The 14,131-nt window shown below is 33.7% G+C and overlaps 1 protein-coding gene across 16 annotated transcripts in view; it reads left to right on the top strand.

Moving 5' to 3' along the window:
- The window catches only part of Mycbp2 (MYC binding protein 2), a 234,193-nt gene that overhangs the window by 64,395 nt on the left and 155,667 nt on the right, over positions 1-14,131 (top strand). For 15 of the 16 annotated variants that reach the window (XM_031362803.1, XM_031362817.1, XM_031362814.1 and 12 more), the window contains exons 16-18: positions 2,033-2,178; positions 2,667-2,768; positions 9,655-9,762. In XM_031362803.1, the coding sequence (XP_031218663.1) occupies positions 2,033-2,178; positions 2,667-2,768; positions 9,655-9,762 (356 nt within the window). The remainder of the gene's footprint in view (positions 1-2,032; positions 2,179-2,666; positions 2,769-9,654; positions 9,763-14,131) is intronic. The other variant, XM_031362810.1, reaches the window with a different exon arrangement.

Raw genomic sequence — 14,131 nt, 5'->3', positions numbered from 1 at the left:
TCCATTTGATCTGATTTTTGTACATTATAAATGGTATTAGATAAAGGCCTAATTAATGTTATTGTGGTATATGTGGATATCCAGTCTTCTAATATAGTTTCTTGACAATCTTCAATATTTATTTGTCAATTATATCTCAGTACAGAATTGTAGAGACATCTATGAAAACTACATATTTTAGGCTTCTTGATGGTTTTCTTTGTATACAAGTAGATACATTACAAACTTTGTTCTCTCAATTCTGAGACAAATATGTTTTCTCACATTTTAAGTGTCCTTGTATGTTGCAATCCACAGGGTTAATCTAATTTAATGATATTCTGTTTTGTTTTTTAAGGAACTTATTTTATGTCTACCCATGTGAGAAATGTCTTTACGATTTATTTTAATAGGAATGCATTGACTCTGTAGGTTTCATTGGGTAGTACTCACATCTTAACAGTATTAGGTCTTTTTATCTTTAAACTTGGAATGTGGTCCTATTTATTTGTCTTAACTTTTTTTCACCAGTATGTGTAGTTTTCATTATTCAAGTCTTTCACCTTCTTGGTTAAGTTAATTGCTGATTTTTTATTCTTTCTGATGGTTTTGTCAATATAATTTTTGTTGTTTTTTTTCTTTACAGTTGTCAATGTTAAGAAATGCACTTGTCATTCATGTTGACTTTTTATCCTGCCAGTTCTCTGAGTTTCTTTATTAGTTTTATCATTTCTTTTAGAGTTTTAGTGTCTTGTAAGTATTTATAGAGATTTCTCATGATGAAATTATATGTAGAGCGAGATAACTGCTTCTTTCAGACTTGAGTGCCTTTTATTTTCCTTCCCTCCTGACTGCTCTGACCTCTGCTGTAGCATGTCAATCAAATGGGAATCTGGGTTTGTATCGTGCCTTAGAAGAAAAGCTTCCCATCTTTCATTGAATGTGATGTTCGTTGTGTTATCATTTGTGGCGTTAATGTGTTTAAGGATTTTTTTCCGTTCTTAGTTTCTTGAATTCCTTAGGTAATGAAGTATGTTATATTTCTTAAAAGTTAATTTGTATAGATTGAGGAAATTATGCATTTTCCTCTTTTATCATCTTAGAGTGGTATATCATTACATAATTTCCTAATACTACATTCCAGGAATGAGTTCCACTTTGTCATGGTATAGTATCTTAGTGTGGTGTTTTATTTCATTTGTTAGTATTTAGTTGGGTATTTTTGCCTCAATTTTTGGGAAGGCTATTGTTCTGTTGAGTGTTTTGTTTTTATTTGTTCTAACGTCTTTGCAGTAAATATCAACATAAGACATGATCTTCCAAACTGTCAGTGGTACTTGTTTTTCAAAGCTCACAGTTTTGCAGGATACTTAGCAGAAGATCTGCCGCCAGAAGAATTTTTCTCTTGTCCCATTACAAAATTCTATATTATCATGAATGTGACAGGGCTATCAAAGGTTTGATAGGACCAGTTAGTAAAAACTTAGAGCTATGACTTCTGTATCCATGACGAGTGTTCCACAGAAGGTAGTTTTCTCTAACGTGCTAGCAACGCCAGGGAGCCCTTTTGTCTTTACTTTTGTGATAAGGACATTCTATGGTTTTCAGTTTGTCTGATAGTGACAAAGCAGAAGCAAGGATTAGGTAGTTAGATGCAGAGAGAAGAGAACCATGGGACATGATGGAAAACAAAGCTGATCCTCTGCTGATAAGGCTGCCTTATCGCTGAAGGCTGCCAGGACCCCCAGCTTCCTGGAGACAGTGCCACTGCATGTGCTATCCACCAGCCCATACTGACTCTGAGTCGCAAACTGGAGCGCTTATTGAGGAAACCTAAAGTTAATTGTACAAAAGTAGAATCTATGTTGACTTGTATAGAAATAGAATCATTAGAATCATAACACATTCTTCTTTTAATTGTTTTTCTAAAATTCCTACTTTTCTTTGAAATCAGTACAAGAGATTAGAAAAGTGGTTATAGAAAAAGAATATTAAAAGGTTAAAAGAATTTCAGTGAAGCCTGTTTTTTTATTGTTTGTTTGCTTCTACGTAGGATCTGTGGTTGTGGTTCAGGAGAATCTGGCTGTGCCGTATGTGGATGCTGCAAGGCATGTGCAAGAGAGTTGGATGGTCAAGAGGCAAGACAAAGAGGGATTCTTGATGCAGTGAAAGAAATGATACCTTTAGACCTCCTTTTAGGTAATTTATTATGTTGAATATCTTGCCCTCACCTAAATAATTCTAATAGTTTAAAATCTTTCCATCAAATATGGTTTTAAAGTTAAGGTGATGGTTAATATAAGTATTGTTGTTTTGGTAACTGATATGACCACAGGCGATACTTTTTTCCCCCTTTTTATGATAAGAATTTCTTTTGGGGGTTGTTTTTGTTTTTTGTTTTTATTTTTTTGAAACAGGGTTTATCTATGTAGACTTGGTTGTTCTGTTGCTCACTCTGACCAAGCTGGCCTTCCTGAAGGCAGAGACCTGCCTGCCTCTGCCTCCTGAGTGCTGTAACTAAAGGAGTGCACACCACTGCCCAGCTCCCATGATAAGAATTCTTGCAATAAGATCCAAGTTTAAGGGTGTTTTCTGCTAGCTTTTACTTTATTCAGATTTGTATACATATAGCTAGTATATACTTAAATTATGACATGTTATTTTTATTATTTTGGTCAATTTTTCAGCTGTCCCTGTCCCTGGGGTTAATATTGAAGAACATCTTCAGTTAAGACAAGAAGAAAAACGGCAACGTGTCATTAGAAGACACAGATTAGAAGATGGAAGAGGTAAGATGTAGCCACAGAGAAAAAGTCTAGGGAAGCTTTCCTGCCCTAGCTGAGGCAACGGAAATACTTACAGAGTACCCTCCGTCATTTAGTAAGAAGGATGAAAGTTCACAACATTCTAGTAGCAAGTGAAGCTACAAGAACATACTTACAGCATTTACAATTGTGCTAGTAATAATAGATTTAATTCAGTAGCATGTTCCTCAGCCACAGTAAAATATGTGCTATGTAGCTCAGCATGGTGGCTCATACTTATAATATCAGCACCCTAATGCTAATACGAGAGGATTGCTACAGATTCCAAGCCTGTCTGCCATTAGACTGTTAAAAAATACAAAGGATGTACCATTATAAAATGTAAATACCATTAGTATTGATAAGTACAAATCATATCGGTCCTTTTTTCAGCTTTTGGCTCATCTGTATTTGACCATGGGCCTATATTTAGTTTGACCTAGGCTTTTGAGGTCTGTTGTAGCCAATGACATCATTGCCATTTGGTATGATATCATTATGCTTTCCAGCCATCCAGTGCATGATTGTTACTTCTTATGTCTTTCTTTTTCTTTCTTTCTTTTTTTTTTTAATACAAAAAGATTATTTAGAAAAAGGAATTGAAAGTCATGTTTATTTGCAAAGACAGGTGTATTGCTTGTATTATTTCCTTATTGTTTAGGACAATTTCTTAACCTGAAAATATATTTAATATTAGTTATATGTAAATGACATTTTAAAATGTACAAATAAGACAGAAATAAATATTATGTTACTAAAGTTGTTTTCCAACAGAACCTTTCTTTGCATAATTATGACAAAAAATGTTAAAAATTTGTGATTTAACCTTGAATTAGGCAAATTCTTACTTAGAAGAATATATTGACATTGCATATTTTCAATACATCTCAGAATATATAGACATTTGGTATAGAAATAAACTTATTACCACTTTTATATATTTCTTATAAACTCAGGGTAACTTCTTACCATCATTGTTCATTTTCCTTAGTTATCTTTTATGAAATACAATAAGTAATTGTTTCCAGAAACAGAAGCAGTGATGGCTGATTGAGTATTTGTCACTTTGGCTTTATGCACGTAAAGTCATTGCCTTTAAAGTATTTTAATGGGTTTGTGGATGTGCTGTTATTTTTGCATTTCATAAATGTTTGCAAAATTTGCACATTTGGTTGTAGATCTCTAACATGGCAATTCATTTCTTTTACACTAATGGTATTTTTGCTTAAGGTTATTATCTCTTTGCTATTTATTTTTTATTCTTTGAAACATTAGATTGAGTCATATGAATTGACCCACAAATCCCAGTAATTTCATAGATTTTATTCAAAGTAGAGCTTTCGCTTATTATAGTGGGTCTTATTGGGACCATCCCTAAGTGGGCACTTATCAGGGGTACCAGTTCTCAGGTCCCATCCTCTGCTACTGCATCTAAAACCTGGATATTAGGGCCTAGAACAATGTTCTTTAACAAGTTTCCTAGGGGTTCCGGTGATGCTGAACTTACCAGCCAGTGTTTTAGGCTGTGTGCTTCAGAGCTGTCATGGTTCTGTCAGAGAAGGTTGCTTGTTTCTGGTTTCACACACAAGAACAGTAATGACAGAATTCTAATATTCTAGTTCCTACTCCTCATTTATTAGTGATGGATTTATACCCATGTATGTAGTTTAAGGGTTTGGTATCTTATTTTCATATTTTAAGTCTGCCTTAGTTGTTTCAAAGTTGATCAACATTCAGGACTTAGCTCTGTATTAAAGCCTATTTAGTAAGCTGTAGGCCTATTTGTACAATTTAGTAGTTACATGACACAAGCTGTTCCATAATGCTGTCACTCTCAGTGGCACCTCACTTGGATAATAACTTACACTGATGACCTAGCTGGACTACTGTATACTAGTGACCTGCATGAAAGGCCTAGCATGTGCTAAGCTGTAAATGTTGAATTAGAGAAGAATTAGAATTAGAAAAGTAGTCCATTTTCTTTTCTTTTAAGTGATACATTTATATCTCTGTCCTTGGCATAATTGCTTTTCTTACAACATTTTGATTCTGATTGAAAAATGTTGATTTTGATAAAGAAAAATATTCAGCTGCTACTCAAGACTAAAAGAGATTCCATTTTGATACGTAAAAATCCATCTGAACACAAATTAGAATATAAAGATGAATTTATTGGAAAGTGACCAAGTTGCAATTGCTAAGACTCTAAAGGCATTGCTTGATTGATTTAATACATGAAATACAGTATTAATTTAAAAATCGAATGCCATATAAAAGTATTTTAAAAATTGAATATTTGAAGCATTTAGAAAGTATCTGTTAAAAATCTGTGTAATTCTTCATGTGAATATAAAAACAGAATTTTGTTATAATTTCTTTTATAATTTTATATATGATTTTGCTTTGTTATTTTAGATGAGTTTGTCTTGTAATTACAGATTGATATGTTTCTCTTAATAATGCTTTCTATTACTTAAATTTTTACTGCATATAAAATAATTGAAGTAGTATAAGAAATTAGGTCTTATTCTTTGGTTCAGTTATAAAGTTTACTTGTTTCGTTTTCATCTCCTAATCAAGCATAGGCACATATGTATTTACAAAAGTGGTCTGGTGTTATATATACATTTGCAACAACCCACTGTCATTTTCTAGTCTAGAATAAATACAAATTAGGTCAATAAATAGACTCTACTACATTAATGACAAACTTATACAACCATTATTGGTTGGTTGACATTGGGTTCTTTTTAGGCTTTTGAGAAATTTGTTGAAGTGAAAATTGTTAAACTTACAACTGTGCAAAGAGCTTCTCTGGCGGTTCCCTGAGATAGAATGCCTGAGTCACAGAGTATGTACTTTAAGTTTTTATAGACTTTTCACTTTTTTTTTTAGCATTATAGGAATTAATGTTCTCAAGTCTATTGTGTAAGAGTCATGTTTCCCAATAAAAGTGCCCCTTTTATTAGTTTTTCTTTTAATTTTTTGCATAAGGACAGTATGGTCTCATTGTTAATTTAAACAGCACAGAATACTTTTTTTGTATAAACGTGCTGTGTAAGTTGCAGTTTAATGTCTGAATGTTCTTCCATTGAGGGTATTCCATAGTTCTTCAAGTAATTATAATCGTATATGGGTTATTTTTAGATTTTTTCCTCAATTAATGAGATACAATTAAAATAAGTACCTTTGAACTAAAATTTCTTTAAAACTTTGAAGGACTTTTCCTTAGGATAAGTGAGAACTGCCGTTTCTGTGTGTGTGTGTGTGGGGGGGCATGCATCCATGTAAGTGTTCATGCCTGAGGTGACTGTTGTGTGTGTGGGGGGCATGTATCCATGTAAGTGTTCATGCCTGAGGTGACTGTTGTGTGTGGGCGGGCATGTATCCATGTAAGTGTTCATGCCTGAGGTGACTGTTGTGTGGGGGCAGGGGCATGTAAGCGTTCATGCCTGAGGTGATTGATGTATGGGAGCAGGGGCATGTATCCATGTAAACGTTCATGCCTGAGGTGACTGTTGGAATGTCTTCCTCAGTTACTTTCCAACCTTAACAGTTTTTGAGACAGAGTCTCTTCCCTGAACATGGAACTTGCCTTTTTATCCTGACTTTCCAGAGAGCTTTGGGTATCCACTTCCCTCTGCCTTACTTTTGGTATTGCCATGCCAGCCTTTTAATGTGGGTGCTGGGTATTTGAACTCAGGTCCTTGTGCTTACCTGGTAAGCACTTTACCTACAGAGCCATCTCCCCAGTTCCAAGAATAATAGTTAAATTATCCGTATAGATCATTAATAGTTTGCTGAAAAGCTTGTCTTATTTAATGATGTCATTCATTCGGCATTCTTCTTACATGCTTGTGAGTGGGCCCCAAATAATCCACTTTATAGACATACATAATTGAGCTGTTAGATATCATTTTTTTTATTATTTCAAGCTTCCCATTTGTTAGTGTGTAATTACCACCCTTCATTAAACTGTGATTCTTGAAGCAGAATGTATGCCTTATTTCCTATTTGTTGTAGTAAATGTTTAATCTCAGATTCGGGGGTTCTACCCAACCTTTGACCAGTTCCCAGATAAAGACATAACCTTTATATTTATTAGCCTTAATCAGCACTAAAGCTGGCAGAAATGTACCTACTGTACTATAATGTCTATTTCCCTTTCAATAGCCCCAAGTTATTACTTGGTATGTTCCATCTGGGCTGCTCTTAACTCCAGTTGGCCATGTTTTCATGATTCACTTATCTATCCCATGGTGCTTCTCCTCTCTCCACCTTCTCTTTCTATCCTTTGTCCAGGTCCCTTCCTCCATCCCAACCCCAGGAACTAAAATGCCTATCTTCCTTCTGCCCAGCTATGGGTTGTAGGCATCTTTAGTCATTAATCAGGGATAACCTGGGGGCAGGGTTACATAGCATCGCTTGAGTCTGTGTGCAGATTCTATTATCCTGGGGATAACCAGGCTTTGGGGGGTATTTAACATTATAATACACAGCAAAAGACCAAATCTCAACAACTAGTTGTTCTCTCTCTCTCTCTCTCTCTCTCTCTCTCTCTCTCTCTCTCTCTCTCTCTCTCTCTCTCTCTCTCTCTCTCTCTCTCTCTCTCTCTCTCTTTGAGACAGGATTTCTCTGTGTAGTCTTGGCTGTCCTGGAACTCACTCCGTAGACCAGGCTAGCCTCAAACTTAGAAATCCACCTGCCTCTGCCTCCCAAGTTCTATGATTAAAGGCGTGCGCCACCACTGCCCGACACTAGTTATTCTCTTAAATGGAGTCCAAATTGGAATATCTTTGTTAGTTGATTGAAAACAATTCAGGGATTCCTGATTATCTCTAGAAAGATGGTTCATTCTATCAAACATTGTGTGTGTTGAGCCAGATCACCCTCCCAAGTGGTGGAATTAGAAGAGCACTACCATGCCAGGCACCCAAACTACTTTCTCATGACTGCATGCCCTATTTTCTACTTTGGCTCTATGTGTTATTAATAACAGAACAGTACTGCTTAACATTCAAAAACGTTTCCAAATCTTTAACTGGAATGTCTTCTTTTCCATCTCTCTTGTTAATACCACATCTTTTGAAACCTGTTGGAGTCAACCAAATTAATTATAGGACTTTTCATCCTTTAATGACATACAGACTTCTTTTATTACACTATCAATATCATATAGTTGATTTTTCCTAGTGTGGGTCTGTGTCTTTCTAATTTTATTGCTAGTACCTCGTGTTTGCTACATAAGCAGTAACTGAATGTTTTGTGAGTGAATGATTGATCACGCTCTGTACCAGGGAAAAGCTGTTCCAGTTTACAGTGCTGTTTTGGAGCTTCATGTTTTCTAGGCATGATTGCTCATGTACTGTCAGTGTTCGTGTGTCAGAAGATTAGTAAAAGATTGAACTTAGTGAGAACTAATTAATTAATGAATTAGTAGCTGTATTTTGTTAGGTAAAAATATCTCCATCAGAGTCCCAAGTCAAAAAAGGGTAAATAGCTTGCTATGTTACAAGTTATTACTTCAATGTTTTTTTTATAGGTAGAAAGTACTTTAGAATATTTTATGCTAATTTCTTTAATAAATCAAATTATAATAATACCTAATGAGGAAATAAGATATTTAGTTCACATTTTAAATATATATTTTGGTTCCTTTAGAAATAGAACTCAATTTATATGAATTTACTGTATTATAGGAAAATAATAGTTAATTCTTCTAATATTAAATCTGCTTGTTTCTATTATAATTAATCACAGAAAATATTTTTCTGTTTTTCAAAATATTGGTGCTATTCGTCCTTTTCTAGGAACATAATCCAAATGTTTTCTTTCTTTGTTTTGTGTTTACTAAAGAATACCCTATATTTAAACTATTTGTAAGAGTAATTATGACTGTAGTTTTAATTTTTGTATCATTCAAAAAGTTAATTAAAATGAGGATCAGTAGAGAGTCATGAAAAATGCTTTATTAAAAATATTTATCAAAAATATTTAATATTTAAAATATTAAAACATATTTATGTATTTTCATAATTCTCTTTTCAAATGCTAGTGATTTAACTCTCAAATTTAGAGATTTTTAAACTTTGGCTTTGTTAAAGTTGCTAAAACTCAAGATCATTGCTCTTATGTCCTTCCTGTGTAACCTAAATTTCTTTTTCTTTTCAAGCTAAATGTTCACAAGAAAAAGTGATCTTATAAAAATTTATTAAAATTATTTTGACTGTAGATATTTTTCTTACGTACTAAATAAGAAGGGACAAATATGTATGATTATGTTTTTCATAATGGTGTTCCAGAAAGAAATGGTTTAATGAATGGTAATTAATGTTTCTAAAATGTTACTCGAATTAGATAGTCCTTTGAACTATCAATATGAGACCTAATCCAGGTCATCCTTATTTCCACATATATGGAACACATACTTGCAAATAAATGTCAGTGACAGTTTTACCTTGGTTTTATAGCAAAGCTGATAGAGATCTGTTAACTTAAAATTTTGTTGTATTCTATTATTTCAAAAGGAAACAAATTTGTTTTCATTCAATATATGTTTACTGATCTTTAAGATATGGTATTAAAAATACTTTAAAGATTATTTTAGTAGAACTTCTAGTAATCCCCTTGAGATTATTTGTAAATGCTCAGGTTTTATAAGAATAAAAGATTGGATTTTCCTTTATAAACTGTACTTGAGAAAGTAATGTGTTGGATTGGGAGTAGGTAATGGGAAGAGGAATTGGAAAAAGTAAAATGTCCAAAACAGTTAAAAATAAATTTTCTCATGCATTTTAGCTTTAATTATTTTTGTTCGTTATAGTGTTTCCTTGTGAGCTTTTCTATGCACATGCAAAATGTTTCTCCTCAGGCCCCCTTGTATTTGCTGGTCCTATTTTTATGAACCACCGAGAACAGGCTCTAGCCAGACTCAGATCCCGTCCAGCTCAGCCAAAGCATAAGCGGGACAAGCACAAAGGTATTTGGTCTTCCTTGCCACCGAGGTGGGATACTCTCCACATTTCTTCCACTCAGTTGAATTTTGTCTCTGGGAAAATGCACAAAACTGATTCTTCTGCTGTGCTTCTGTGGTTAGCCTGAGGAGAAAGGCCGTGCTCAGAGCGGGGCTCCTCTGGGACTGGGGCGCTTCTTCCTCCCTTTGCTGCTGTTGTGACCTTCAACAAGGACTGTGCTCTGCAGTCTGTCTTTCCACTTGCTTTCCTCTGTCATAGACTTTAAACAACTAACGACTATCATTCCTTTCTCTTTTTATTCTTTATCGTTTGCCTTTTGAAGGTAACAATGGAAGGTTTTAGTCCAGTGCTGTTAATATGGTATAGCATTTACAAAATCATTAAGTACACTGTGTAAAACTGTTAAAACTGCCAATATATTTTCTGCTATTTTCATGTCAACAACATACAAGAATATAGAAATACTTGTTATTTGAAGGCCAAATGGAAATGTCTATTAATAGAGAGTAAAGCATATAGATGTGTTGTAGTTTCCAAGAAAGATCGGAATTCTAGCCAAAGAGAGAGAGACCCTAGAAATCTCCTCCTGCATCATTTATTTCTTACGGTTCTGGGCTAAGTGTAATTATTCCAAAATATGCTCATATTTGTTTTAAACAAGCAATTGTATCTTGGATAACATCAGGTAATAATATTATATAGACACTTTTTTATTTATATGTAAATTGTGTCTTGAATTCTAGCATGTGAAACAGGTATTCATCATTGGCTAATGCTACTTATTTTTGCTGTTTCCTAAAATGCCTAAGGTAGGGCTGATGATTGTTGGAAGTTTTAAAAAATGTTTCTATATAGACGGGCTAGTCTAATTACTGTATCTACCTTGCTTTTTTCTTTTGCCTAGACACCTTTAACCTGTCTTTAAAAGTGACTTTCATGTGAAACCTGGCAGTCATACACACTTAATTATCTGCCCTTCTCAGCTCTTCAAAGTAGACAAAGCAGGGAATTTAAACTAACTATATAGATTAAGTTTATATATAGTATAAATATATAGTACATATAGTAAAAACAAGTGTTATTACTTATAATAAATAATTATTTCTTATATTATTTTACTTATTATAAGATTTGTGTTTTCTCTATTTACTGGGTAATCAAACAATTTATGTATATGTAAATATTTAGAGAAGTATTTTGAATAAATTATGTAAATTATATTTGCTATTTGCCAGAATCTGTGGTATCATTCCACTTTTAGTACAGATTTTCTTAATCTCTTTTCTCTGTAAATTTATGATGGTGAGTTCTAAAACTTTACATATAGTAGAACAAAATATTTTGATTTTATGATATACATTAAAATCTTAATATCTTATTACAAACCACACTTTAAAAATTCCTTTGAATATAGTATTAAACGAAGACCAGTGTTACATATTTCAATTCCACTTTTTCCCTGCTGGCAACTAGTAGCTGTAGAACCTTTTATGCAAAAGGATAATCTTAAATGACTTCTGTGTGCCGCTGGGCTAATTTTTATAGATCTGTAACAGTCTCTTTGAGAAGGATGTGATATTACAGAACCAGGTTTGGGCATGTGTGTATTTTTCCTGGCTTTATAAAGTGAGATAATTTCATCTGTTTACTTGAAGAGGAATGCAGTGTTAGGCTATGAGATGGTGTCCTATCTGTGCAAAATACTAGCTTCCCACTTGCTACCACCTACCTACGCACTGTGCTAGCTGTCCAGCTCCTGAGTCACTGTCCTGGCTTTCATTCCTCTCTCTATTGATGACTCTTACTACTGTTCACTGTATTTTAATATTTCCCCTTTATAAACTGTAAAAAAATACTTTGGGCTTTAGTTTATCTCCTAGTTCATGTGCTAGTTAGTTATCTTCTGACTTAAATATAATTAGTTGATAAGTATAGGATGACAACCATTACAGTTTCTGACCTGTGACTTTATACGGGTTAAAACTAGATGTATTATTAACAGTGCTTTCTAAAATAGAAAGCTAGAGAGCTTCTAGTGAAGTCAAAGGAGTTCAGGGATGCTTGTAGAATGGCAGTTTTTTTAATCACAAAAACTCCACTGTGTAAGACTGAATCACTGAGTAGAATTCTGTATAACTTATAGTAGGTTACAGTCATAAACTAGATTTCTAAGGGATTCTTGGATTAGGATTTTCTCCAGCTACATATCAAAGTCAGGAAAGTTTTTGGATATGTCATACCTAATTAGGAACATCTGGATTATTCAGAAATAGTCTTTGAATCTATCTTAGAGTGGCTGATGTAACATTCTGAAGACATGGTGCTAAGCACCTGGGAGTGTTTGCTGCTATTTCTATTTGAGAATGTGTCTTAATTAGGGTTTTCATTGCTGTAAATCACACTATGACCAAGAACCTAGGGACAACATTTAATTGGGGCTGGCTTACAGGTTCAGAGATTCAGTCCATTATCATGGCAGAAAGCATGGCAGCGTTCAGGCAGACACTGCTCTGGTGAAGGAGCTGAGAGTTCTACATCTTGTTCTGAAGGCAGCCAGTCGTCATCTTATATTTCCCACTCCGACAAGGCCACACCTCCTAACAGTTCCATTCCGTGGGCCACCGGATACAAACCTTCACAGAGTGCTGAAGAGTATAATGGGAGCATGTGCATTAACTGGGGTTCAGTGTTCATTCTGTCTTCCATTTACTCAAACCACACAGGTGCTCTCTATTTGTTAGTCCTTTTAATATCTGTATCTTTATTTTATAGATAAAAATAATTTACAACCTATATTGCTCTAAAGATTATATTAAAAATATGAGATATATGTATAATTTTTGCACATAGAAATCTTCCATGAATCCTAGCCATAACTCTTAGTGGCTCTCTTTGCTTTCTATTTTAGAATATTCTTGATATACAGGACTTGCAATATCATTAAATATGTAAAGATTTAAGGTGTTGGTGATTTGATAATGGAAAAAACACATGAGCCTCATTCATATCCAAAATCTAAATTAGTTCCACCATTTATGATTTTGGACTTGTTGGTAACCCTTAAGGTTTAGTAAAATGATCAAAGAATACTGTGTGTTGGACTGCTGTATTGATTAAAGCAAACAGTATCAAACAACATTGGTGACTGTTGATTGAATACTTTCCATAAATTACTTTGTTTAATCCTCCAGAGAACCTTGTGAGGTGTGCACCATTGTTGGTGTTTTACAAGTGGGAAAGCTAATGCAAATGTGCAGTGTCTAGTTGTGACTCCCTTTGCTGGGATTCCTATGCAACTGCTTATCCACAGTGGCACTGGAAGGTTCACAATGTTTAGCACAAATCAAGTACTTGAGATATTGGAGGTGCTACCTCTCTTGGTCTTTTAAATTTAACTATTTTGCTCAATGCACTCACTGTGTTTGTGATCACTTTTAGGCTTGTTTAATTGAAGTTAGCTAAAAAATACCTGGCTCTACGTACAAATTAACCTTCAGGTCTACAATCCTCCCGATGCTGTGTCTTTTTACTACTTCATAGAAATTCTCAGAGAAGATAAACACAATGTTTTAATTATATCTACCAAGTTGTCAGTTACAATATCATATGATAGATATCTGTGAACATTGATTAGAAAAAGACAGTTATGGTCATGCTGAGAAGACCATTATAAAATTATTCAGAATTATTTATTTATTTATTTTAACACAAAATGAAGTCTTTTCGTTGCTCATTAATCTTTTTCTGAGTATTCAGCTTCAACATATTTAAAATTGCTGAATTTTACTTGCCGATTCTTGATTTGGACTACATTTTGGATGTTTCCTAAGTACTTCTTTTCAAAACTTAATTCAAAATTTATAGTTATATCATTATTTTATATGAAGACCTCAGTGTGTATGTGTGTTTACAAAGTCTGCAAGTGATTTATTTTTTATTAAAACTTTCACGATCTGTAGTAATTAAGGTATGGTTTTACATATAGGGTGTTTACATGAATTCTTAACAAAATTTTCCTAGTAGAAGTTGTATATCAAATAAAATTTTTCATTTTCTTATTCATATCAGTTTTATTTAGTAAATTATTAGGCCTTTAAAATTTTTCTTCTGTGATGTTGTACTTGTTTTGTGGGATTTGTATCTGTGTTAGCCTCCAACTTATGGAAAGAGAAAAATATTAAAGTCAAGGTAGAAGTTTCTAAATAGACAAAATACATTTATATAGTGGAATATGTTTTATTAAGTCTGGTAAGACATATGAAAATAATTACTTTCATTTTAAATCATACTTGCTTTCAATAAGTATATATTTTGACAGTTATGACAAAGTTAAAAAGTTTGTTCCCATCTACTACTTGATTTAAATAGATAACT

The sequence above is a fragment of the Mastomys coucha genome, unplaced genomic scaffold (assembly GCF_008632895.1).
Source record: "Mastomys coucha isolate ucsf_1 unplaced genomic scaffold, UCSF_Mcou_1 pScaffold9, whole genome shotgun sequence".
NCBI classification, from domain to species: Eukaryota; Metazoa; Chordata; class Mammalia; order Rodentia; family Muridae; genus Mastomys; species Mastomys coucha.
The sequence above is the reverse complement of the archived record's forward strand: the minus strand, read 5'-3'. Positions and strand labels throughout refer to the sequence as shown.